The sequence below is a fragment of the Mirounga angustirostris genome, unplaced genomic scaffold, assembly GCF_029215605.1.
Source record: "Mirounga angustirostris isolate CCGP_5_RB_7025 unplaced genomic scaffold, mMirAng1.0.hap1 SCAF_3, whole genome shotgun sequence".
Taxonomy (NCBI): domain Eukaryota; kingdom Metazoa; phylum Chordata; class Mammalia; order Carnivora; family Phocidae; genus Mirounga; species Mirounga angustirostris.
Window position 1 is genome coordinate 54076725 of NW_026991711.1, and position 27303 is coordinate 54104027.

At 43.9% G+C, this 27303-nt stretch overlaps 1 protein-coding gene and 1 long non-coding RNA gene across 6 annotated transcripts; one reads left to right on the forward strand and one right to left on the reverse strand.

Annotated features, from left to right (window-relative positions):
• Positions 1–1456: 1456 nt before the first annotated feature.
• Positions 1457–27080, forward strand: LOC135363837 (uncharacterized). Of its 5 annotated transcripts, XR_010409994.1 has the most exons (6): positions 1457–3358; positions 4002–4435; positions 14765–14956; positions 16011–16104; positions 20924–21134; positions 26622–27080. It is a non-coding gene; the product is annotated as an uncharacterized LOC135363837 (long non-coding RNA). The 5 variants fall into 5 exon arrangements; XR_010409995.1 differs by lacking the exon at positions 16011–16104 and having other exon boundaries at positions 1460–3358; positions 26357–27080; XR_010409993.1 differs by lacking the exon at positions 16011–16104 and having other exon boundaries at positions 1461–3358.
• SMIM2 (small integral membrane protein 2) lies at positions 19155–20153 on the reverse strand. The gene is given in 3 exon segments (XM_054505901.2): positions 19155–19802; positions 19804–19834; positions 20110–20153. Coding segments are annotated over 3 exon segments (351 nt in total). The 3' UTR covers positions 19155–19526.
• Positions 27081–27303: the final 223 nt, after the last annotated feature.

The following is a 27303-nucleotide window of genomic DNA, read 5'->3' on the forward strand; positions in this document are numbered from 1 at the left end:
TGGAGATAGGAGATGGAGAGGAAGGCCAGATGTGTAAAAGTGCTCCAGGTGATCTTGTTAATTTTTCCTCCATTTTTGATGCAATTGAAAATAAAGTCTTAAAGTGTATGCCCCACTTCAATTATCGAGAAGCAGCTGTAATGATGTTAGTGACAATAGCATTTATAATATGCCAGACATTGATCAAAGGGTATTAGTATAAACAAATTCATTAATTCTCACAACAACCTGCAAGGAAGGTGTTCATTATTATCATACCCACTTTATAGATGGGAATAGACAGAAAGAATCATGCCCATGACTACAGAGCTAGTTTAGTGGTGGAGCCAGGGTTTAAAATGCAGGAAGTCTAGTTTCAGGGTCTAAATGAAGAGATTTGAGCCACAGTAAATGAAATAGGGCAGGTTCATGAGCTCAGTGAAACATTTTCAAGCCCAAGTTTCTCATTTATCTTGTCCCTTGGATGAGACCTAAAGAGTTGTTCTATTTCTCAGAGCTCACCTACTGCCATACTCCTCGTCACTGAACTGCCTTTACCCTTTGAACTGTTCAGTGTATCTGGAGAAATGATTCTGAGAAAATATGCTTTTACCATTTTTTTTCTCTCTTTCTTCCCCCAGTTCCTCCTCTGCCATGGAAACAGGTTCCTTTCATAAGCAAAGAACTGTACTCAATCTTCCATTAGAAGTCGGTGCAAAAATGGGCTGAAATCTCATTATGTCTAGTTCTTCTTTACCATGTTCCCAACAGGTGTTACTTTCCAGACCTGTCTTTAAAATTAGACTGTAAGTACTGGCTTGCCTCTGAAATCACTTGCTTAGGGGAGGAGGAGGTGAAGGAGACAGGCATATTAGTGTTCTTTTCTCAGCTTGTTCTCAGCCTGAAATGTGGAACTTAAGTCTTTCTTACCTTCAAGAATTACGATGTTGTGGGAAGAAAAATGTAAAAATTAAGGTCAGTTCTGTCACTTTTGAACAGTGTGTACCCTGCCAAGTCATGTAACTTTCTGAAGCTTAGTTTCATCACTTGTAAAATACGACCCATAATTGCTCTCTACTTACTTCATAAGGTTATTGGTTAATCCATATAAGAACCCAGATCTTCTGGCTTCGTGTCCACTGGTGTCCATCCATGCATCCCCCCCTCCCTCCATCCATCACCCTTTCATTTCTTCATTGATTCATTCAATATTTATTATACCTTCTGAGAGTTAGCTAAGTGAAAGATATATGTTAGGAGGCTGGGGGAAGAAAAGGAGAGATGAACCCCAGGCTGGGAAAGGGCACTGAAGGCAGAGACAATGAGGTGATTAAGAACATAGAATGAGCAGGGATCTACAACAGCCCATGATCCCACATTCTAGTATTTTACATGCTATTCCAATTCCTCTGAGGGCAATCATTATATGTGGCACAAAAGGAATTAATTTTCAAGGTTTCCTTAAGACAGAGCCATCTTTTCTTTATCCAGGCAGGACTCCTTAGCTGGCATCTTCTATCTTACTTTCTCGCTAGGTCCCTCTGTTAAGTACAGTAACTAGTGAGCACAAGTGGACAAGGCTTACAAGTCAGGCCCGCTCCTCAGATCCAGCCGTAGGAAAAGGTACCTGTGGGGTGCTTTAAATCCATGCCTGATACAAAAATAAACCTCAGGTATTACACAATGTATATAAAGTAGAGATTCTACATGACCCAGAAAAAGATTTAAAGGTAATTAATGGAACGTACCTGGGTATAATGGACATATATTAACAATACTCTGAATTTATAATCCTTTTCCATGTACTGTTAGATTTATCTTTGAAATACCTTGAAAAAGTAAAAATAATAGGAAACATTACTTCACTGGCTCGATTTTATAAATAAAGTAACAGAGACTGGAAGAAATATGTGGCAGATGACACAATAAAATGAGCAGATAAGCAAGCACTAGATTTGAGGCTTCTTGGATGCCAGGGCAGAGTTGACTTCTCCAACTCAGGTGATTACCGAACACAATGAGTTTTCAAATTATGGAGGACTTCTCTTCTGACAATATTGCTGATAGTTCAAGAAATAACTCATTCATTTATTTATCTCACACACGCTTAACTGGGGAAAGGGAATGAAAAGTATCTGGAGATGGGGCTGGGGCAGGAGGCCAGAACCTCTATTGCCCTGAAAGCCACGTTCTTTCAACATCAGGCCTTTATCCTGAGGGCAATGGGAAATCACAGAAGGGTTTTATGCAGGGGAATATCCTGACCATTTAACACCAATCATTGTGGACCCCGGTGGGACTGACAGTAACAGGCAAATCTTGGAGCAGGAAATCCAGTCAGAATTATGGCGATAAAAAGCATGCGAGAGAATGGTGGTGGCAGCTGTAAGAAGCAAAGGGGCTGGATCATATCAAAACGTGAGAGCCAAGATCCTGCCGTCCGGATTTCTTCTTCTACGATGACTGAAAATGTGTTTCCGGTAGGAAAATCATCCCCGCTCCTTCCCCAGCCTTCCCTAGTTCCCAGTAGGGCCTGGAACATTCAGGAATGACAGAGGAAGCGGACGGCCGGGGTCCCCTGGGTCTTGATCACAACCACCAATTGCCCAGACACCCGGATTCCAGAGCCCGAGAGCCAGCTGAGGCCACTTGCACCACGTCGTGACTTCGCCAGCAACCTGCTGTTCTCGCTAACGAGCTTTCGCCAGTCTCCTCACACTGAGGCCAGGCCTCTCAGCGCGGGCTGCGACCGCCTGGGTATTTGATAAAACCCACAGACCGGCGCCCAACAAACGCTCCGCGGGGCTAAAGACCGCGACGAGCCCCGGGCCCGCTTGCCCTCCCACAAGTCCGAGCGCGGCCCGGGGGCAGCCCCGCCCCACCGCCTCCCGCAGCCCTATTGGCCTGTGCTCCTGCCACTCAATCGAGCGCCCGCCCCCAGGGTCCGGCCGGGAGGTGGGATCCGGAGTCTCCCCCGGCGTTGGCGTCTCCTGCTGACGCTTCTGGGCGCTTCCTTGTGCTTACGGTGCTGGTTCCGATCCCTGCTGACGTTTCACGGCCTACAGCCGACTTGCCTAAACGCTTTCTCTTGGGATTCTCACCCGTGAGATGGACACGGCAGGGATATGACAGCTTTACAGGCAGGAGAAGTTACGGGTCACAGGTTGAGTGACTCTCCCTAAGAACCGCGTGCTGGGATTTTAATAATGGTTCCTGACAGAACCGTGTTTTGGGCTTGGTAACATTGGCTCAGTGGTTCAACTGTTGTGAGCTTACTTCCTCATCTGTGAAATGGGGGAAATTATAGCCACCTTGTGAAACCGGTGTGAAGAATACATAAAATAACAGGAGAAGAATCTAGCGCCAGGACTGGCCCGTGGTAGGTTGTTCGTGAATAGTCTGTGTGTAGCCTCAGAAGGTCCCAGGTCTTCTGACTTCCAGTCTCGGGTGCCAGAGAGCTCAGAGGGTTCAGGGTAATATTCAAGGGGTTCCGGGAGTTCTCACGTAGGAGAAACACCGCCGGAAAACTCTGAGGCAAATACTGTTTTTACTACTATTACCAATACTGGAATTTTTTTTTTGTCAGCTTTTGCCAGGCATTGTTCTAAGTGCTGTATGTTTAGTCTTCACAGTGACCTGCGAGTTACATCCTATTAAAATCCTCACTTTGTAGATGAAAAACCGAGGCATAGAGAGGTTAAATAACATATTCATGTTTAAAAAGCTAAAAATGGGCAGAGCTGAGGTTTATACCCAAACAATCTAGCTCATAAAGCCATGCGTATTAATATTTGTGCTTTACACTGTGTATGACAAAATGGGTTTGTGACAAGAACCCTCTTTGATAATGAATACTTTTGTCACCATCTACAAGATGCCTCGGACTTTCTTAAAACTCCTGAAGGGCAGGAGGAAGAAAAACAAAAGAGAGAGGAAACCTAGCCCTTAATGGTGGACAGACTACATATGGACTGATGATTAGAAACCCAAGTATAGACTCTATGTTTGGAATTCTGTTTTAGGTGAGCGCTTTGGACTGTCACATCCCTCAGTGTCTTCATGGAAGTGCCCACTATGGAAGAATGGCTGAATGACATGGTTGGAATGGAATGTAGCAGTCATCTTATCTAACCACACAGATAACCTGCCAGGAGAAGAATGCCTCACTTCCTCATGATAATTTTGAAGACTTTCTGAGGTGATAATATCCAATTACCTCACAATCACAAGGTGTACTGCAGTGACTGCAAACTCTGTGTGCCCCATTCAGCAAGTGTCACAGAACAAGGAAAAAGAAAGATTGAGAGGGAGGTGGGACCTGGTAGCTGAGAGGAGACCAAGGACTCAAACTGAAGGTTAAATCCTGTGCAATGGGAGCAGGGATTTATTTCTCTGGAGGACAAAAAAGGACAATACCTATAGGGAAAAGCAACAAACAATTCTCCCTGGAAACCAGGTCAGAGTTCTTGCTAAAGTGACAGTGGCTTCTATAGCTGTGGTGGCCTTGAACTACACAATACCCTTCTGTTTGTCCAGGCCAGTCTTGACTCTTGCCTAATAAAAATACCCAAGGTCTTGGGCTTCACCCCTCTCATCTGGCTTCTCCTCCACCTTTCCAGTAAGCCTGGGAAATAGGAAGTGTGAAGAGGGAGCTGAATGGAGGCTAAGTTTTGACGATGATATTAGATGATCTTTGAACCTGACTTAGAGGATCCTGTGTTCCCATCCCCATTTCTGTCCAGGTCTTCTTGTGGGGACAAAAACCACCCATCTCTGGGGCTGGGAAATAGCAGAGAGGTACATAGACAACATCAGACAAATAGGGGTAGTGCTGGGGGTTGGATCTCTAGTGCTCTGTCAACATCCTGAGATGATATTCTGAGTGACCAGAGAAAATGCAGTCTCTCTTAAGGAGGGAAATCTAGGGCAATCCTGGTAAAGAAATATGGTTGTGAGATTTTTAACAGTGTAATTACCCCATAGACAGGAGATGAGGCAAGACGCTGGGAGCTAGTGACACCATTTGCTTGGAAAATGGAGTAAGGGTGGCATGAGCAATAAAGTCTTAGAGGCTGTGGATTAGGCAGTTCAGAGGACAGCTCAGGCCTGTGGGTGTTGGCCCCATGGGACAGGAGCAGGGCAGTGGAGTTAAAGACCCAGGGACAATAGCCAAACAGGTGACTCTTATTCCAGAAATGAAGGGACTTCACCAACCACCATCCCACAAGCTCCTACATCCCTGCCAACTGGTGATTTCTTTATGATGTGAATAATACCTGCTGTGCTGCTTAGTTCTCATTCAAAGAATGTACTTTTGTACATTTACTTTTTGTGTACATTTACTTTGTGCTGGGCTTTTATTAATTGCCTATAAAATGCTAAACTTTCTTAAGTGATCCTAAAACATATTATTTCTGCATAGCACTCTCAGCATTTATGATCTTAGGGAGAATGTAAGAAGCAGTGGGTTTAGCAGACCCTTCTGAATAGCTTTGAAGATATAAGCCAGGAGGACCCAGGCCAAGATAAGGAAAACAGTTCTTTCATTTGGAATCTGGAACATTTAAATATAGACACTTTGATGGTCACCTTGGCACCATCCTTAGCAGTGGATTTTCTAAGTATTAGATTGACACATGTGAAGTGTGATAGTCATTTTTTGATGCACAAAAATGGTAACTTCATATGGCTAAATCTTACAGAATCTCGAATATATGAGGGGAACTTTAACTTAGTTGATTGAAGGAAAAAGACGGAGGAACTTTGAGGGTCTAGATCTCTCTAGAGTGAGTGTTCCTAATTGTAAACAATCCATTAAAAATAGTCTTGCAGGATCTCTAATTAAAAACACTAGTTTTATTCATTTACTCATTCATTATAACAACAACAAGAATCATTGAGCATCTCCTATGGCTCAGTCACTGTGCTAGAGACAGAATAAAAGGGCTTTAAGCATCTCAAAGTCAAGTGCCATGTCATATTCATGTTCATAGACCCTGTGTTGAGTCTACGACAGTGCCTGGCACAAAGTAGGTGCCCAGTAGATGTTGAATTAAACTGATCTGGAATAAGCCCGAAGTTGAAATTTACCACATATTTAAAAGAACCTTTCTTCTCCCCTTAGTCCAAATTGATGAAATTTCAGTGTGTTCCTTGAAATGTTATGTAAGAAAACGTATACTTCAGCTTATCTCTGAAAAGAGATATAGTTATGTAACCTTTTAATGTGTGCATATAAGTAGATAACAGAAGTATGTCTTACTTTAGGGACTTTTTTCAGTTCCTTATTTGGAATATTTATTGTGTACTCTCTGTAGGCAAGGCAATATACCAGGCCTGGGAACACAGTGGTGAATAGAACAAATATAGCCCCTGCATTCAAGGAGCTTAATGTTTTGTAGATAAGACAATTACTAAAAAAATAATTAAACAAATATTTTCTAATTATAATTTGTATAAATAAAATGGAAAACAACATATAGATGCCATGGGGATTTATAACGGGACGCAGACTAGTGTGATAACGATTGGAAAGGTGCTCAATCAGAGTTTCTTTAAGGGATACACATTTACGCTGGAATTACATGAAGAGAAAGTAAGAGTGTCCTAAGCAGAGGGAACAGCATATGTGAGGTCCATGAAGAAGGGGAAAGTGGCCTTCTAACATGTGATTATGTAACTGTAACTGTATGTTGATAAAAACATCTTGTATGATCCTTATAAAGTATAATTGATTTATCATTTTAATCCATTTAATCCATTTTTAATCATTTAGCCCATGAGGAGGAAACCCACTTTATTCCTTTATTGCAGCACATATTAAATAATCGCTATGTGCCTGACACTTTACCAGGTACTGGAAATTAAAGAGAAAAACCTCATGAACCTCTAGAAGTTCACGGCCTTATGGGGAAACAGGTGAACCAATACACCATTACAATACAGTGTGGTTAGGAAGAACACCCAGTGCACAGGAAAGATGTGATCATGTTTGCCTGGCAGAGTCAGGGGTGGCTCTCAGATGAACTAGCCTCTGAAGGATGAGGGCATTCCAGGGAGTAAGAGCAGCATGTGAGGAGAAGGCATGATGGACCTGGGGAAGAACAATGAGTCATACACAGGCTATTGGGAATGACAAGGGAATGGGAAAGGAGGTGAAGTTATAAAGGTGGGCAGAAATTAGATCTTGAAGCATCTCAGAAAGTTCATTATTTTATTCTGTAGCCAATAAGGAGACTACACAGGAGAATACATGAGACAGAGGAATCTAGACCAACTGCAAGGCTTACAATCAGTGCTCCTCTCACTTCTTATCTTTCAGATAAGGATCGCTTCTTATCTTTCAGACTTCAGCCCATAATCACCAAAAGCGCTGACTTGTGCATAAGTTCTTGGGGTTCTTGATCACCAAATCACTGGTATTCTTAGGACTTTATATTCTTACAGCCAAAGAGGACTCTCTGCAAAGACAAAAAAAAAAAAAAAATTCTCAAGAAAATAAATAAATGATTTATTAAGTCCCAGCCCTTCCCAAACACCTCCTCCTCTCTGACCCCCTCCCTCCCCAGTTGTATAGCTAAAGCAATAATAGCCACCATGCATTATATCATTACCATCTATAGCCAAATAAGTGCATAACCACCAGAGGGCAATGAAAATGGCCATAAAGGCACAGAGTAGTAATTATTTTCACATTAGCACCAGCCACACTAATATCAACATAGAACAATTACCATTCCTAACCTCATAGTCATGCTATCACCTCTGCGTGTCTTGCAGGAGTAGGTTGATGAACAGCAGGGGAGGAATAAGCAACAATAAGGCAATTGTGCAGTGAGACCCCTGCATCCTGACTGTGCCTGTGGGCCATCAGCCATGACGGTGGTGGAAAGCCAGTGGGAGAACTTGGTTTTGATTACCACGGATCTAGCCAGTCCCCAGGCAGAAACCGTAATTTGGCTTCCCTTTCTTTGGGGGAAGTGAGCATTTGAGTGGGAGCAAAGCTACAGCAGTAATAACACAGCAGGCAGAGTCCTTTGCATTTATATCTTGTTATTCTGCCCATCACTAGGCAGCCATTCTTTGTGCTTAAAACTACACTTCTTTCTATGTTGTAACACCTTATTCTTTGAAGTAACCACTCTGGTTTGCAGTGTTCTAGGAGATTTCCATTCTATTTATTTGTGTGTAGGTCAACCACAATAAAAAACCAAGCGTTTTAAACCTCCAGCCTGATATAGGAGCTTCTCTGTGTTCTCTTAGCATCATATTAGAGCACGGATCATAAACTTCATTTACAATTGCCTATTTGCTTGTCCATTTCTCCCTCCAGAATGAGTTCCTGGAGGGCAAGTACTCTGTCTTATCTATGTTATAGCCATGTGCCTAGCACAATACCTGGCTACTTGGACAACACTCCATAACTATTCAATGGTTGGATGGATGGATGGATGGACAGATGAATGAATGTTTTCCCTGAAATTCGAGTTTGGTGGTCAAAAGTGTGATTATTTGATTTAAAGAGCAAGCCAAGCTAATTGAATAGACTTGGCCAGGAAGAATTAGGCAAAATGTAAGATAAAGAGCACTCAGCCTCTCTGACTGGATAGGTGTGATGTGGATGAGCCAGCTGGAGAGGCAAAGCCATTTTACTCTTCTGGCTAGGAGCATCATATGACTTACCCAAGGATCTGAATAGCAGAACCACAATGAGCAAAATGGCTCATTATTGCATAGACAAGGAAGGGGAGCTGTCTCCAAGTAACCATGTCTTAAGTTGGATACCCTAGAAGCAGAGCTGGAGACGAGGAGTCTTGTCTAAGCGATTTATTGAGGACATGCTCTCAGGAGAAAGGGAGTGGGAGGAGCAGAAAAAAGGCAGGGGAAATGCCAACATGTGAGCCCAGCTCGGCACTAGCTGCAGTTTGATTACCATGAGCTTTAGGATTGGTGCCATCTTAAGGCTAACTCTTTTTCTCCTATGAATCAGTCATTGACTGTGAGCTGTCCCTTGGGAGAAGGGAGCCGTAACTGCCTGGTGAACACAGCTTTTGTTTCAGTGGAGGGCAATTCTCTGGAGAAGGGGGCAGCTGTGAGCTGTTAGCACTCAATTCCCAGAGCTGGGGGATGGGTGCAGTGTCTGGTAAAAGTAGTCTGGGTATGGCACCAACAGCATCTATTGGAATTGGATAGTGTGAAATAATGTTGATTATAGTAATCACTACCATTTACCGAGCACCTACTATATACCAAGTGCTGTGCTAAATGTTATATTTATATCTATCTACCCATATAGTCCTTAGAATTGCGCTATTAAATAGGTAATACACTACCACTTCCATTGGACTGATGAGGAAACTCAGAAAACACCATATTTCATGCTTAAAATATTTCCTTTCTGCGTCTGCATTCCTATGGATAGAACCAGGATATTGCACACCCACCTGGCCTAAATTCCATGCATTCATTCAATTCATGAATTCCACCAATGTTTTCGAGCACCTATTACATACCACAACTCGGCTAGGCCCTAGGGAGGTATCAGTGAACGGACAGTCTTGGACCCTATCCTCAAAGGGTAGAACTAAGCCTCAGACCCAGTTCTAATACCCATGTGACCTAATTTAAAAATATTGTTTGGAAAAAAAATGTTGTTTAGACATCTGTTGTGTACATTCTGCTCCATCAGGCCTTGATCAACAAAAAATCTAGACCCCAGGCATCTGTAACAATCCCCTTGAATTCCTCAATAAAACACGCTTCTGGGTTGGGAAAATCAGTTTTCAAGATTTGTACAAACCAAGCACTGTAGGCCCTTTGCCTGTGTGCGGAAGGATTGGGCTTGGTGATCTCCAAATCCCCTTCCAGCTCTCAACAGCCAAGTTTCCTTCTGCTCATCCACCCTGGCCTTGGCCAAATCCTTTGTAGAGGACTGTCATGGTCAATGCCACGTGTCCACTTGGCCAGGCTATAGTCATTTATTGAACACTAATCTAGGTGTTGCTGTAGAGGTATTTTGTAGATGTGATTAAAAGCTACTTAAATTGATTTTAAGTAATGATTATCTTTGATAATCTGGCTTTATCTAATCAGTTTAAAGGCCTTTAGAGCAAAACTGAGGTTTTCGTGAGGAAGAAAAAATTCCATCTGTGGACCACAGCATCAGCCCCTGCCTGAGAGTTTCCAGTTTGCTGCTCCTGACTTAACAGATTTCAGACTTGCCAGTTACCCTCATATTCCCTTAAGCCAATACTTTGAAATAAATCTTTCTCTCTCTGTCTTTGTCTCTGTCTCGCTCTCTATATATGCGTATGTTTATATACATATATACATACATATATGTAATTATGTGTATATACATATACATATATATACAAAATCTCCTATTCTCTGTCTCTCTATGCACTTGTGTATATATATATATGTGTATGTGTGTGTGTGTATGTGCACTATAAATATATTGTAGATAGCATATGTATATAATCTTCTACTAGTTCTATTTCTCTTGAGAACTCTGAATGACACAGGGACCCCCATGTCCTTTTTTTCTTATAATATTGTCTGGAGTGATCAGTCTTGTATCTTGCGGTGTGTATAGTTCAGGCCCCATCTGTTTTCTAGTAGGCAGATGAAGCACATACTTTAAGAATCAATAATGCAGGGCCACAAAAACATGAGAAAAGTTCAGCTTTGATTCAATTAACTGTCCAGAATTTTGCAGTCAGAAAATCTAGAATTTTTACATACATGTAGTCTGTGTCTTACATATGCTTGGTTTTTAAAAATTTTGGTCTATATATGGGTGGGAGGGACCATATCTTTTCATGTTAGGACCTTAAAGGTATTTATTCAGCTCTGTGTGTCCCCAAGTAAAATATAAGCTCTATGAGGTCAGAGGCCAAGTCTTGGTTTTTTTGTGACCCTATAGTACCTATGTGGAGCTTAACAGAGACTCACACATACAGGACGTCCTGAGTCAATATATTTTCATTTTGTTTTATTCTCCGGAATATGTTACCTTTGGGGAATGGGACACAGGCTCAGACAAATGTAGGTTTGTTTGTTTTTAGGCAAATCAATGTACCATCTCCAAGGGAGAGGCTGCTTCCTCAGTATGGTTGGAGATTTATATCTGAAAAGCATTTCAGCGACTAGCCCTTCTCTTGTTTCTCTGTCCATTGGTGGGGAGCAGATGACTGATGTGCATCAGGCTTTACAAGCATTTTAAGAGAGATTAGTTTTCACAACAGCCACTTAGGCTGTCCTAAGATAGCAAGAAGCATTGCAGGTAGTGGGAGGAATTAAAAGGGACTTTTGCTGAGACTCAGTCTAGACTCTTTCTCGAACACAACCTAGAATAGTGGTGTGAAGTGTAAAGAGCAGGTGTCCGATAAATCTTTGACCATGGGTCGACTGATGGTTGACCCGTGGATTATTAACATCCTTGGTGGAGAAACTAAGGAGAGGTCAAGGTCCAGAGTAGAGCTCATTTTGAGGCCTCCTGGAGAGCACTTTCATTTATCACCTTTCACAGAAATTATTTGGAAACAACATGACAATTATTCCAAACAGATGTTTGTGTGTATGAAGTCTGAGGCTGTTGAGTCATCAGAGATACTCCAAGCAAATGGGCAATACGTCGGAGAGGGACAGATGTTCACCATTAGCTCTAGATTGGCTGAGTTCAGCACCAGGTAGGGGCTGCTTATTGCTCTGAACACCTGACCTGATCCTTCCTCATGGTCTGAACCTTCCTCTGGCCATTGAACAATATTCACTCTTTCTTGAACACAACCTGTAATAATGATGTGAAGGATAAACAGCAAGTGTCCAATAAATCAGTGTTTGTAGGCCAGCTGAGTCTTGATCCCTGGATTATTAACACCCTTGATAAGAGAAAGTAAGGAGAGATCCGTGTCCTTACACAAATATCTTCAGCTTCAAGTGAGAATTTGTCAACTTGAAAAGAGAAAGCACAATTATTTTGATCATAAATGAGGGACTTCAAGTTGAGTCCAACCTGTGATGTGAAACTTCCATTAACCTGAGTGTGCACCCTGGGGTCTCTCCTCCCTGACCAAGGGTGAAAAATAGTGTACACCCTGACATTGCAGAAACAGAGGCTGGATCTAAAGGCCCAAGAAAAATGTGGGGACAGGTTTCCAGAATAAGCAGGTTAAGGGAATCAAATAAAACATCTCTGTGTAACAGTGCCCCAAACACACTGAAAAGACAAAGCCTCCATCTCGCATAGGTCTCTGGAAGTTTCTTCTCTGCTGCACTAATTATGCCACTTTCCCACTTGTCTCCTATTCATGCCATCCATTCCCCTCCACGCTGGCCAGAGTGAATCTCTTTATTCCCCCTCCCCACTTAGAGCCTTTGAAGTAAAAGCCCAAATCCATCACAGGTTACTCAGAGCTAGCCCCAGCCTCTTTCCAGCAACATCCCCTCACTATGGCTCCCTCCACAGATTCTTTGATCGTTGGAACATTTTCACATTCTTTTCATGACTCCTTGTTCTTTCGGCTTCCAGGCCTGAAATGCCCTTAGAAAATCTTTCAGAAGGTCACCAAGCCCTCCCAGTCCCAGTTCAAATGGGGGTCCCATCTCCTCAGGCTGAGTCCATCCATCTTTCCTCAGTGCTTTCCTGATCCTCTTATGTTCTCTGTACTGTTGTACTCTGATTATTTATGTAGTACCTTCATACTTGAGTTCTCACCAGAGTGTGAGCTCCTCAAAGCCACGGGCAGTGTTTTTTTCTTTTTAAAAACTCTCTGTGCCTCATTTGGTACTTGTCATTTAACAGGTCCTCAATAAATAGAGTTGGACAAATGAACCAAGTAATTAATCCAGCAACTTAGATCTCCAAGCCTGACCTCCTGACCTTCAATTCGTACTTGGGTATTTCTCTCAAGCATTCTCCTTTTGACTGTTGCTCTGAAAATCCATGTTCATGGCTACGTCTGATTTGCACCTCCACCTCATATTTCCATATATTCTGTATATTTGTGGTGCCTTCAAGGCATAATCTGTACTCATATTGCGGGAAATAAGCTTCTGAAAGACTATGGAGCATCCAGCATTAAGCATTGAATACTATTTAAGTCAATGATTTGTGATATTTCTCTGTCGTTCAGTTCTGTGCTCTGGAAAAAGATATAATGGCACAGAGAGTCAAAGGCTGGTTCTGAATTCCAGGAATATCCACTGTTAGAGGGGTGGGGACTGGGATCCACTCACTGCCTTCCTGGACTTCTTCTCCACCCACTGCTGGCTGGTGGCCCTCCAATACACAAGGACCCCTCTTTGGTGCCTTGTTTGGGGAAGGCTGATTAGTGACCTCCTGGAAGTCAGGTGCAGCCCTTGGGCCAAGAAAGAGGCAAGAATTACATGCTGTGACACCCACTGAGTCTCCAAAGACCTTGCTTAGTAGGGGTGGAGTGAGGTGCTCTGCTCTTGAGAAGAGAATCATATGTAGAACTGAGTTGTGATTTGGCTTGAATCAACGTTCAGAACAAGCAATAACAAATGAGAGCTTTTTGTCATTGCTGTAGCTCCATGAACAAGATTATCTAAGCAATTAGAGGGTAATTGTTATCTACAGTCAGAAGGAGAGAAGTGTCAGAATGAGGCCAGCAGAAGCAGGAACATGGTGGATAATTTATTAGATGCTGAGTGGCTGTTTTTCTCTCTCCAGGCCTTTGTGAGAGAAATATCCAAACACCACAAGTATATCCCCAGGGAGCCTCAGGGTGGCAGGAGCCCAGGACGTGGGAACATAATTGCCTTTTATCTGCTCTGATTTGGGCTTTCTCAAATCTTTTGGCTCCCAAGGCATTCTGGAGCAGAAGTGTTCATGATGTTCCAGCCCTGGGCCCATTGTGCCGGCGCTGCTGGGCACAAGAGAGCCTGAGGGTCTGTGGAGCCTTCCAGCCCCTTCTTCCTCGTAGGCCTCAGAGTCTGTGCTGCCTACACTTCCAATAAACTCTGACCGGGCTCCCCACTAAGTTCTTTGGAGGCTCCAGCCTTGTCTCCTTTCATTCCAGATTGGTTTCTTCTGGGCTCTGTGCCTGTGAGAGGCTACAAGGCTAATGATAAACAAGTACTGGTGGTAAACATGAATTTTGCCCCCTTAGGAGAGAATCTTGGGGCATAAAGGCCTTTGTAGGACTCTGAACATCCAACTGTCCCCCAATCCATCTGTCTGTCCATCCATCCATCCATCCTTACGTACATATATATAGCCATATATTCATCTATGCGTACATACATACAGAGTAAAGCTCCGTTGTGCTCAGTCTGCTCAGAGACCAGGGAGATTTTGTGCTGAGGTAGCTCACAGCAGAGAGGAATACAGACCAGAAAGCACATGAGCATCAGAGATGGTTCCCCTCTCCCATCAGCTTGGAGGCTCTAAGGAGACACGGAGACACCCACACACTCCCCAATGACCAAGCAATAGCGTATACATGAAATTTCAGCCTCCCAGGAAGATTTAAATAAGTGAAACCTACTGTTGCCAGTGTTCGGTCTTATAAAAGACACTCTAAGACCTATGGTGACAAAGCTGGTGATTACCGGAGGCATTCAAGGTTCTCTATCTTGTCTGTGTTTTCTCACACCAAGGCTCCTACTCTCCCCACGCGCCCACACTCCTACACACACACACACACACACACACACACACACACACACTTTCCATTTGCCCCAGCCATACCCAAGTATTGAGCTCTCTGACACAACAGGCTGTTTCATACCTTTGTTGTCCTGTTCTGTCTTCCAGAGCCTGGTGAGACCTCAGCAGCTCCTGGGCAGAGTCTGCCACCTCCATCACTGTGCCCTGTCCATGTCTTCCTTGCACAAGCACTTCAGCATGTGCGTGTGATCACAGGTCACCTAGTGACTGTGTGTGTGCAGGGCTCTCTCATCTTTGCATCCTTGGGGCCCAGAACAAAAGCCATGAAGGTTTTGAAAAGTAAGTAACGTTAAATATTCAAGTACCTTATTAATTTGTTGTTCATTATATTTCTCTCATATTCATTCATTAATTCAATTTCTGATGCTTACTGAACACCTACTATGTGCCAGGCAGTATGCTCAATCCAGCTTTCATGGTCTCTTCCCTTAAAAATACCCTAAACCAGCATCTTAAAATTAACCTTGGAGAGTTGTGCTAATAGTGTGTGTTCAAGTTTTGGGGTGAGTAGGAGAAAAAAATACCATCTTATATTTACACAAGTGATTTATATTTTTTACAAAGCATTTTACCACCCTTTGGTCAAGACCACTCATGGTTAAGTAAGTAGGGCTTTGCTCATTCCCACTCCAGGGGACCATGGGAGGCAACATGGTTCTAAAATCTGAGCTGTGTGTCCTCTCTGGAGCAAACATATGTGTTCACCAGCTCCTGATGCCACTTTGAAACAGGGATGGGTGACAGATGGCATTTGTGCCACTCCAAGCTTTGTAGGTGGCACTCAGCCACTCTGCTGCATTACTACCACTTTGTACTTCTTCTTCCTTTCCCTTCTTTCTCTCTCCTATTTGTTATCTTTCTTTTCCCTTCCCCTTTCTCTCTTTCACATGACTTTATCATCCCTTACATAGGTACCCTTAGGCATTACTTAGCATCTGACACTTGACTTCCCTTCATTCTTCAGCTGGATTACACCCAAACTCCAGAATGTGAAGTCGGGGGAGGGGAGGGACAGAACTGGTCCAGCCTCTGTGTCCCTCAGGCTGTTGATGACTCTATCCCATGCCAGACACCCTGAGGTGAATGAGCTGAACCCGGCACTCAGCCTGGGCCATCAACAAGGAAGGACCCAGGAAAGGGACAGTATGGCTTTGTCTGGTTTAAGCAGAAGAACTTCAAAGATACGCTCAGCTCTGTGTAGACAAAGGCCTGGAAAAGTCTCGACTTTCTGCTTAGGGTTTCACACTGTTGCGAAGTCAGGGAATAGGAGCAAAAAGGCAATGCTTGCTTTCACCCATCACATACAGAAAACCCCCCTTTATCCCAACATTAGTTTCTCCAAACGCTGCCCGGGAATAGTGAATCTTGACTGACCCTGATTTTTTGGAGCAGAAGAGGAAAAGAAACAGCTGGCCCTAAATGTCAAGGTGAGGAGTGTAGCCTGGCTAGAAAGAGAGCCAAGAGTGTTCTGTGGGGTGTAGCACGTGACTGGGATCCTCAGGCCTGGAGGGACCAGGAGCCATGTCAAGTGGGAGGTGTTGGGAATGCAAAGTCGGCTGTAGACTCAGCACATTAAATATGTCAAGAACAAGGCAGAGAATAATGCAAGGGGAAGAGTGCCTTCTGTTTTGTGGGAGGCAGGTTATGAAATGTTAGAAGCGCACGTTTGCTTTCATGTGTCTGCTTGGTTGCAAGTCCAATCTGCTGTCTGCTGGAACCCAGGAGAACTGATGGGAAGGTGGCATCCAAGAACCCACTCCCATTCTAGGGACTTCTGGCTCTACCTTCCCATGCTGCAGAGATTCTCCTGCTGCTGCGTGAAGAGGAATTTACAGAGCAAGTCAATCCAGGCACGTTCAATGAAAGTGAGCATTTATGGCGCTGCTCATCAGGACTGAAAGCTGGTAAGGAGTAGCTGAGGCTGCACCTGCTCAGAAGTCCATGTGGTTGGCAAAACAAGATAAAACAATGGGGAACCTCCAAGCTTACTTCAACGTGGCATTGTTTTTAAAGACATTGAGTTCAGTTCTCTGTTTCTCATCCATGCAGCCCTGATGCCGGGGCCCTCCTGGATATGTAGAAGAGATTCTTCCAACCTGAAGAGCTCTGTAATTTATTACCACCAGAGCCACGGTCTTCCTGTTCAGTGCCCAACCAGGAGATGCATACTTGCCGCTCTCAGCAGGAACCTGTGTTGAAGGCCCCCACATATGAGGTGCTCCTGGGAGGAAGGAGCTGGGCCACTGTCTTGGGGGAACTTCTGAAACTTAGTTCCCCCACTGGTAAAACCTGAGTAATAACACCTGCCCAATTCACATCCAAGATTTGTGGGCAGACTTAAAGGAGACCATTCATGTATCTGGAAGCACCTTCAAATGGAAGGGATGCTCATTGCTCAGCATTGGCCCATTACACTGGTTTTAGGCCCTGTGGCAGGGGTCTTGCTGTCTGATCTCTCCAGGAGATCTTTCCCTCACCTTCGAGTGTGGCATTCTGTCCTGGGAGGTCAGAATGTCCTTTGGTCTAGAGGAAACTAGGCCATTGTTTGCCATGGGTCCAGGCGGACCAAGTCCAGGACCAGGACACTTTCAGGGGCTCTCAGAACATCCTCTGGGGACAGGCCAAGCAGGCCTGCTTGCTGCCTGGGTGGTGCCCAGACCCTCCCGTCTCTTCATTTGCCTCTGTGTCAAACAGCAAATTCCCGAATCACTATACAAAGTGGTGGTTGGAGCAACATAACTTCCCCAAAACATGGCTAGGGATCAGCCATGGTAATTAGCATGTGTCATTTAGGGCGCTGGGATGTCACCAGAGAAGCACGCGTCAGTTGGACCCGATCTGTCCAGCTAAATCAAAGAATGCTTGTCAGTCCCTCAGGACGGACTGCCCTCAAGGGTGAACTCAATGCCCAAGGGTTGGAAAAACTAACAATTCTGAAAGAGGACTCAAGGTTTATCTCACAAGCAAGCACTGGGGACAATGCTCAGGTCTGTAACAATGGTAACAATACCCATTGTAATACTCAGTGTGGGCTCAGCCAAGGTCCTTGGGGAGTAATAGTGTGGAGAGGGGTGCTGAGCCCTCCACCCAGGCTTCAAAAGAAAAGCTCTTATCATTACCCAGTTAAAAACAATGTAAGCAAAGCAACTCTGTGATGGAAACATGTTGATGGTGAGGGAGAGACTTGAGGGAGATTCTGAGCAGTTCCCAGAATAAATTCCCACGTAAATTCAAAGAATGCTAGTGGAGAGAAGTCACTGCTCGCTCTCCTTTAAGCCAAATAATATCTTCCTGCCGGAATAGAGTTGTTCTTGGCAACTGGAAGTAAATGTGAGGAGGGAATCAAAACACGATGCCTGAGAAAGGAATCCATAAGAAATCTGAAGGCAGGGACATGGTGAGAAATAACAAAGAAAGATGAGTTGGTAGCAGGAACAAAGATTAACTGTACCAAAGGAGATGGCTCGTTGGCTCTTAGAATAGGGTTGGTGATGCCACGTACTTGGTAGTAGGGCTGGGGCAGCCGAGCTGCAGATCCATGCATCCTTCACCTCCATTCTGAGGGCTCAGAGGAAGGTCCTTGCCCAGTCGTGGTGACCTCAGGTCAGGCTTCTGGAAGCTGAGGCCCCAGCCCCCGCTGCCTCCTTGTACCAGTTCTGGAAGGACGTTCCAGGACCAAATTGGCGAGGCTTCACCTTGTCATAGAAAAAGTCAACACAGAAGGTAGTGAAACCTGGCAGAGAGTATTCTCTTCCCTCTGCCTTCAGTTACTGGAACAGCCTCTGGGGGACTTTGGCAAGTTTGATAAATGGCAAGAGTATTTGGAAATATTTTTTTTGCTGGCAGAGGGGAGTGGATGATTGGGCACAGACATGCTGCTGTAGTTCTTTATACTAAAACTGTAGATGACGAGCAGAAAGGCCAGATTCCTTGCACCTCTTATCACGGCCGATATTCCAGTGCCCACGTGCAAACTCCTCAAGTATTAGCATTTGGGTACAGATGAAGTTCTCTGTGGTGGCAAGAACAAATTCATCCCGAACGCTATACATTCCAGCTAGAGGTATCAGTGTGTGCGCATGAATCACCGGGCAGAGACGGCTACACTTGCCCGACTCCCAAATCTGTGACTCACAGAACACTCACATACACAGAAGCACCTTGCTCCAAGTGGCTGGGAGCGGTTTACAAGCTGCTGGCTCATCCTCAGCATGTCCCCTGCAGGGAGAGCAAAAGGTGGGGAAAGAGGAAGGTAGACATAATCATTTGCATTTTATGTGTGGAAACTGAGGCACAAACAAGCCCTCAAGGGAAATGTGTAGACATTTGTGAGTCAGACACTGCCCACGGAAAAGCCAAAATGAGTGATTCTGAATCCTAAGTAGACTGTTTTCTCACGCAGCTGTTCTCACGCAGCCTCCAAACAGGTGAACCAAAACACGGACTCACTGTATTTTATATTTATAAGCAATTTCCCACTCCTCATTCCATCTGTTATTTCTGCTCCATGTTACTGTGACCTTTTTATTGATTTAGAGACCTCTCGACCCTCCTTTCCTCCTGACCTGCTCCCAGTTCTGACAGGCACCTCCTTCCTGACATTTACTGCATTCTTGACCGGTACCTGATCCTCAGTATTTCTCCCATTTTGAATCTCTCCCACCCTTTCCCCTTACCTGTTCCTGACCCATACACCTTGATGCCCAGAGGCAGGATTGGCAATAGGGTGAAGATTGGGGCTGGAGGGAAGTTCACAGAAGGAGTATAAAATGCCCATTTTACTCACTTGTTTTTGAAAATCAGCACATTTATCGGCTGATGTTTTAGGTCAAATCTAAATATCCTCACGTCAAAATAACTGCGATAAAGTGGCTCTATTAAAATAGCTGCATCCAAAGGACTGAAAGTCCAAAGGACTAAAATCCTCTTTTTTGTGGCCTTGCCTTCTGTTGCGCTGTATTCCGGTGTGTGGTTGTTTAGAAGAGGACTTAGCACCGGGGCAGCTTTCTACTGTGTTGTTCCAGGGGAGGACTGTGGAGGTGTCACACGTGAAACCCGTCTAGAAGCCCAAAGGGATGCTTATGGCATAATGGCCACGTGTTTCTACTTCCCCGTGAGGCAGCCGGGCTGGCATCAGTCCTCTCCCCAGCCTCCTTCCTGCCCCCATCCACCCACCAGCTCTTGTTGGGTCAGAAATGCACTTCTCTGGTGGTGCCAGACAGCCAGATGATGCTGGAAAAAAAAGAAAGAAAAAGGAAAAGCAGATTTCTAAATTAAGCACAAGTCTCATTTATAAAAATAAATAGCCACAGCCTAGCAACAAGCTGACAGCTCAGCTTCCCTGCATGATGTAACCTCTGTGGCTGGAGCCGGGGATGACACAGCCTTCAGAGGGCCCCACACCCTGGTCCCTCCCCATGCCTAGTACTCACCCGGAGAGTGCTGACAGTGGCACTTTGAGGACCCAGCTTCTCATTCAAGGCCAACTAAGGGCTAGTCTCCAAAGGAGCAGAGAGGAGCCAGAGCTTTCCAAACGTGATGAAGCCCCTAAACACCTACAAACTCTTGGCAGTAACTAACACACCAGAAGCGAAAGCAGATGAAGTTCTGTGGGCTGTTCCTGTTGAAACAGAAACCCCTCCTTGAGACCTTGACTTCTCTGTTCACCACTGAATGCCCAGTATCCAGCGTAACACATGGCACACACTAGGCCCTTAATAACTGGATGGAGGTATGAATGGATGGATGCATGGATGTCGTCATCCCATCATCTCTGCCCCCCAAACTCTCCACTCTAAATGGTGTGAACCCCAGAAGATGAAGAGAGGCATAATCTCCTGATTATGACATGTACCAAAGAGGCAGTGTTCCTTGGGATTTGAGCCAACAGCTGGGGTGAACACCTGTGAGGCTGTTAAAGGATGTAGGCTTTTACTGCCCCAGGTGCAGGCAGTATGGTCTTCACACATGCAGAAGTATGGGAGGTGTACTAGGTGATAACTGTCAGTTCTGGGGCACCTGGGTGGCTCAGTCAGTTAGGCGTCTGCCTTCGGCTCAGCTCATTATCCCAGGGTCCTGGGATTGAGCCCCACCTCAGGCTTCCTGCTCAGCAGGGAGCCTGCTTCTCCCTCTCCATCTGCCTGTTGCTCCTCCCGCTTGTGCTCTCTCTCTGTCAAATAAATAAATAAAATCCTTAAATTTATAATAATAATAATTGTCAGTTCCCCCAAACCTCTCATTCTTTAGGCAGCATCAGCTCCAAGGGTGCGGTATTGCTCAACAGAGAAGCTACAGAACAAAATAGCACATGAGTTTCTGCGCGGTGTTAGTCCTTTTGGGAAACAAAGTGGAGTCCACAATGCCCTTGGAGTCTCCATTGGCCAAATACATCAGAAATGGACCACAGTGTGGAAGATTTAATCCCATCACCAACCCTCCCAAGTCATGAAATGATTCGGTAAGGTCAGGGTGATTCTGACAGTCCTCAGAATACAGAGCATTAAGTAATCTTCTGAATCCCAGGAGGATCCTGTTGAGGTTGGAGGGGACAACTTTAACTCCTAGAAGCAGCATTTCTGTGAGGTTTCACATACTCCCTAGTGACCAGAGAGTGGTTGAAGATAGCATGTCAAAGTCATAAATCACCATCTCAGAGCAGGGGCCCTAGGTTAAGAAGATTGGAGAAATTGGCCCACAGTTCAGAAATCTGTCTTTAGATACCCTTGTCTGGCCTGACCAGAAGCAGTAAAACCACATCTGTGTCAATAGAAAGAAGGTTCTTAATTAAATTCAGATGTACAAGAATATATTACCAGTCTATTTTTGGAATAATAATTTATAATGGACAAAAAAATCTAAACAGCAGCAAAAGTAGTACAGTTGCGTTGGACTTCACATAAAGCACATAGGAGGACAGTAGGAGTCCTCATAGACTCTGATCATTTCAATCCCACAGCCTTCCCAAAGCACCAAAGCTGTGGCACTGGGACATTTAGGAAAAGGGACTCCAGCAGTGACCTGATTAGACGTGTGACCACAGGGAGGGTAAGCATAGAGACTGATCAGGCTACCCTATATCTACAGTGACGTCTCTTTGGTGATACTAAGAGTAGCCCTCTCCAGAGCAGGGTAACCATTGCACTCATAACCGCATAAGGGCACAGTGTGTCCCTTGGGTCCCTAACACTCTTGTCCAGGGTTTCCACTTCTGAAATGGCTGTGTAGTGATAAGATGCAACTGACCCCCCTTCTTTTTAAGCATTACAGAAATTCATGAGAGCAGAATCCAAGACTTAGCTTTGTGACCTTAACTACTTGGAAACTCAGTTTCCTCATCTATAAAATGGGGAGAGTAGAAGCTCTGCTCTCTGCCTCCCAGGATTGTGTGAGGATCAAATGAAACACTATTATTTCCAGTCCTTCTCAGTCTGCAAGCTATTGTTCCATAATGATTTTTTTTCTAAATTGTAAAGGTATACAGTAAGAAGTTTGTTTCTGATGTGGGGAATGCGACTTCCTTCCTCATAAACTTCCAGGGTACCGTCTGCTTCTTACTGTGCCAGGGTTTGCTCCGTCCTTGTCATAACCCTAATTTTTTGGCCTCTTCTCTTGGCTTCACATACCAGAGACTTCTAACATTTGTCTGTGCATGTGTGTGTAACTATTTCTCTCCCCTTATAATTCTTGAATAACTGCTAGGATTCTAGAATGCATGTGAGACTTTGAGGGGTGTGCATGGTCCACCCCTTCACTTTGCAGATGGAGGCCCAGGGCACAGACACTTATGCACCTGTGCCCAGTCATGCACTGAGTTTTTCACTGGCTCTGTCCTTGGCTTCTCTCACAGCCTGGTGGTGTTTGACCTCCTCTGGGTCTTTGAGGGCAACGATTCATATTAGGTGCTTCCTTCCCTTCATAATAGCCACATTTCCCCCAGTTTTGAGTAACTACAACTTAAGTGAGGTTTGTTATTTAGGATATGGGGGAGGGTTCACTGAGTGACAATTCCTCTACCATCTGTTCACCATCCTCTCCAGCAGGTGACCTTACATCTATCTAGTAAAAAATTGAGGCTATTTTGTGTGAAACTCTCCCCTGCTTTTCCTCATACCTAGCTGTCCATATGAAGAATGGTCTTTTATCCTGTAACAACTTCACATGTTTGCTAAGCCTAGGGTGACCAATGGTCCTCGTTAGCCCAAGACTAAGGAGGGAGTCCATGGGACTTTCAGTGCTAAAAATGTCCCAGGCAGACCAAGACAAGTTGATTCCCCCAGTAGGCCCCATACCCTCTCACCTTTCCAAACAAATAACAAGTAATTATTGAATGACTTGATACTAAATAATACCACATTGTTATGTGAGATTATAAGTCAGGAAGAAAACTTGAATGAATGAATGAATGGATGGATGAAAAATTTTAAAAGATTTTTTAAATTTTATTTGAGAGAGCACAAAGAGGGGAAATGGCAGAGAGAGAGAGAGAAGCAAGCTGCCTGCTGAGCAGGGAGCCCGATGCGGGGCTCGATCCCAGGACCCTGGGATCTTAACCAACTGAGCCACCCAGCCACCAAAAACAAAATGATTTGTTTTTAATAAAAAGATCCATGAGTGGGGGAGAGAGAGAATCAGGAGGAGGATATCCTACTATCCAGATGAACAGAAGAGGACAAAATTTCCATTAAAGAATTCATATAAAGATGTAGATCCCATTCATCAAGAAGAAAAACACTGGATGGTAAACTAGAGCAATCCGTATTACATAAGAAAAGACCATAGAAGTGCTTCCTAATTGTTTTAATTTCATGGCACACATTTTTAAAAATTATAATGTCTGCAACATGGAGTAAACTGGAAGGAGGAGTTACTTAAGGCCAGAGGTGACCAACCAAGGGACTTCTGGACCACAGAAACTCTCAGCCCCCTGAAGGCTGAAAGGACCAGTATCTCAGCTCACTTGTAACCCACTAACCTCTTTGAACCATAAAACTACAGCATTCTGGCTGAAACTCACAGTTCTAGACTCTGCTCCATTACAAATCTGAAATCCACATTTTCTCTAGGTTTCTGGTGAAACTAGCAAAGCCTAGGGCAATCAAACTCCCTCTGATGATCCAATATTTCAAAGCTTCCTTAATGGGCATTTACTAGAATGAGACTAGTGTGGGTTCCTGTTTACATTTCTACTTCTTTAGTCCAGGTTTATCCCATATGTACACAGGTTAAGCAATGACCTAATGACTGGCAAGAAGGAAGTAATCCTTGATCACATTCAGCCCGCATTCAGTTGCTGACCTGAAATGAGTTTTACAAAAACATTTTTTTTTTAAAAATATCACCAACAATTTAAAAATTCAGAAATTTCTCATTAATAAATTCAGATAAACTGGCATCCTTGAAAAATGGGAAAATCTGACAACTCAGCCACAGTTCCCCCACCATGGCCACAGTCATCTGAGACTAAGGGCCTAAACAGTGCAGTGGATAGGAGTGTTGGCTGCCAGGGTTCAGATCCCATCCCTGCTACTTATAGGTAAATTTATTCATGAATTTAACCTCTCAAAGTCTTGGTTTCTCGTTTTTATTTTATTTTTTATTTTTTTTGTTAGAAAGAGAGTGCACACATAAATGAGCTGGGAGGGAGAGACAGAGGGAGAGAAAGAATCTTAAGCTGGCTCCATGCCCAGCACAGAGCCTGATGCGGGACTCAATCTCACGACCCTAAGCCAAAATCAAGGGTTGGATGCTTAACTGATGGAGCCACCCAGGCGCCCTATGTTTCTCATTTTTAAAGACAGTGTTAAACTAATAGTATTTATTTTCGTGTACAGAAAAATGCTTAAAACAGTGGCTAGCATTTAATAATCATTCAGTAAATGTCAATGACTCCCCGCCCCCACCTCCCTTACACAGGTAACTTTGCTATTTTTCTGAGCATAACTGTTAGCCTGCATAGTTCAACAAAATAAGTTTGGCAACTGTGGTGCCTCAGGTCACGAGGTAATAACTCAAGTCTACATCCTTTCCTGGGTTGATTGTCCCCATCCCCAGCCTGACACATGTCCCTTCTTCTCCAAGCTTCTCCCTCATCCTGCAGGAGCCCATAATGAAACCTGAGAGCAGGGCAGGTCACCCTGAGTCCTCACACTTCCTAATTAGAGGTTTCTGAACAGAGAAACATGGTTCTCCTAGTTGCTTCAAGGTGTCTCATCCACTTTCTAATATGAAGTCTTTCCCAGCCATTTTGCTCCTTAGATCCCCCCCCCCCCAGCACATATAAGGAGAAAATCTTTTGAGTAATTCAGTTAGCAAATCAGTCAACAAGAAGACATGAATCCACAGGAAAATATGGAGGTGCTTTCCTCATAGAAAGTTGTTTTTAATAAACCAATTTCTGCTGCTAAGCAACCTTGATGATGCCTCTTGCAGAAATACAACTAAAGAGAGTCCTTGACTGTCTACAGTGGATTAGGTTTATGCTCTTATGAGTCAGAAGAAGGTACCAGAGAAAGTTTAACTCAGCCTGGAATGAATGTAAAATAATTTGTAAGAAACAAAATAGGAGTGGCATGCCCAGGTAGTGATGTATAAGGCATATAGTTATTTTACTCACACTTTGGGGATGTCAAGCTTGTTTGGGGAGTTAACTGTAAAGAGCTGGATTGTTCATTCATAGCTGAGTGGATGGAGTCATAGTGTGAGAGACAGTCTCCCTGGTTCTCTCAAGAAGACTAATAATTAAAGTTGTGGTTAGATGTTACACCAAACTAAGGAGGTCCATTGGAACTCCCTGGAAGCGAGAAAGAGCCTTTGAGGCAGATTCGATGTTGCAACTGTCAAATCCCACAGCATAGTCATTATGCTAAGGAGATGAGGTGAACTGTGAGCCAGCCAATAAGAACAGCTGGAGAGTGGAACCATTTCCGATCACTCCAGTCTTTTGGCTCCATTTGGATAGGTAGGGCAGGGGCAAAGCCAGTTCCACAGTTCCTTTTGTAAAATTTAAAACACTAGGTGGCTACACCTCCCATTGCTGAAAACATGGAAAATCCTCTGGCGCGATTTCCTAAGCCTCTAAATATATATTTCCCCTAAGAACTAAATGTGGCTATCTCAACAAAACCAGTCAGTTAACATAAAGGACAACATTCGGAGGGAGAAATGTTTGGAGTGGGGAAGGGGGATTTCTTAGAAAGTTCAATGACTTCTAAAAAAAAAAAATTCAATGACTTCTTTATAAACTTCTTTGCCATCTTTTTGATAGTGAAAGAGTCTAATTAAAAATGCCAGTATAAGCTACTGAAGATAAAACAGCAAGAAGTGTTAAGAACCGCTGGGTTTTTAAAAAATATTTCATTCATTCATTCATTCATTCATTTATTCATTCATTTGAGAGAGCAAGAAAGCACAACAGGGGGAGCTGTAGAGGAAGAGGGAGAAACAGGCTCCCCACTGAGCAGGGAGCCCAATGTGGGACTCTGTCCCAGGACCCTGGGATCATGACCTGAGCTGAAGGCAGTCGCTTAACTGACTGAGACACCCAGGCACCCTGAGAACCACTGTTCTGACAATCTTCGACCCTTGGTTCTTTCTCCTTTGCTTCTGATCTCTCAAAACTTCACCAAAACCCAGGACTTCTCACACCAAATCTCTGTCTCTTACTGCTTTGTCTCCCTCCAGGCTGCTCTGTCCTCACCCCTGAATGGTGGAGTAACATCTCAAGTGGGGGTGAGAAAAATAAACTTAAAGAGATAACTGCCTCCTGAAATCCACCATTTTCTCCTTCCTGCTGGAGGAAATAAAACAAACCCATGGCACAGACTGGGTCATATAATTCTGAGTCAGGGTCAGTCTCATTGGTCAGGAAGCCATCTAACTTCACTTTGCTTCAAGCTTTCCATCTATAAAAGCAAAGCATATGACTTGCTGCCTACTCATTACCCAGGACTGTGCTGGGAAGATTTATGAACAAAGGTTTAGAGAGCTCCTGGAAGGAGTGGAGAAATCTGATCACCATGTATGTTCAAGATACAAATGGAAACAGCCCTCGTCTGGGAAAATGAAAGAAGTTGTCTCCAAATCTGATGACAACTGTGTGCCATGAGGTTCAGCAGAGGAAAGGTGCATTGGCATGGAAGTTGCCAGAATCAATGGAGATGAGAAGAATGAAGCAGGCACCAGGATCCAGCAGCTGACCAGCTTTCTGGGGAAGTTGAGCACACTGTTGAGAACAGTCAGAAATTCAGAAGACTTTTCCCACATAATCCCTGCTTTGGACATGTTCTATATCTTGATCAGTTTGTTGGTTACATGGGCTATGTGCAGTTTTCAATATTCATCAAACTGTACACCTAATGTGCAATGTATGTAAATTTTATCTTAATTTAAAATCGATCTATCTAATCCCACTCAAATAAATGAGTTCCCTACTGTGACCATGAACAGCTATACTCCAATTACCAATTTTTATAATAATCCTCATATTTATATTTAACAAGATTAATGTATGCAAATGTGGATATTCATGTATATCATAATCATCAACACAGATTAAAATTGACTATCTGCCATTCTCTAGTAACTTCTCTCTGCACATTTATAATGCAGTGATAACCTTTCAAATGTCA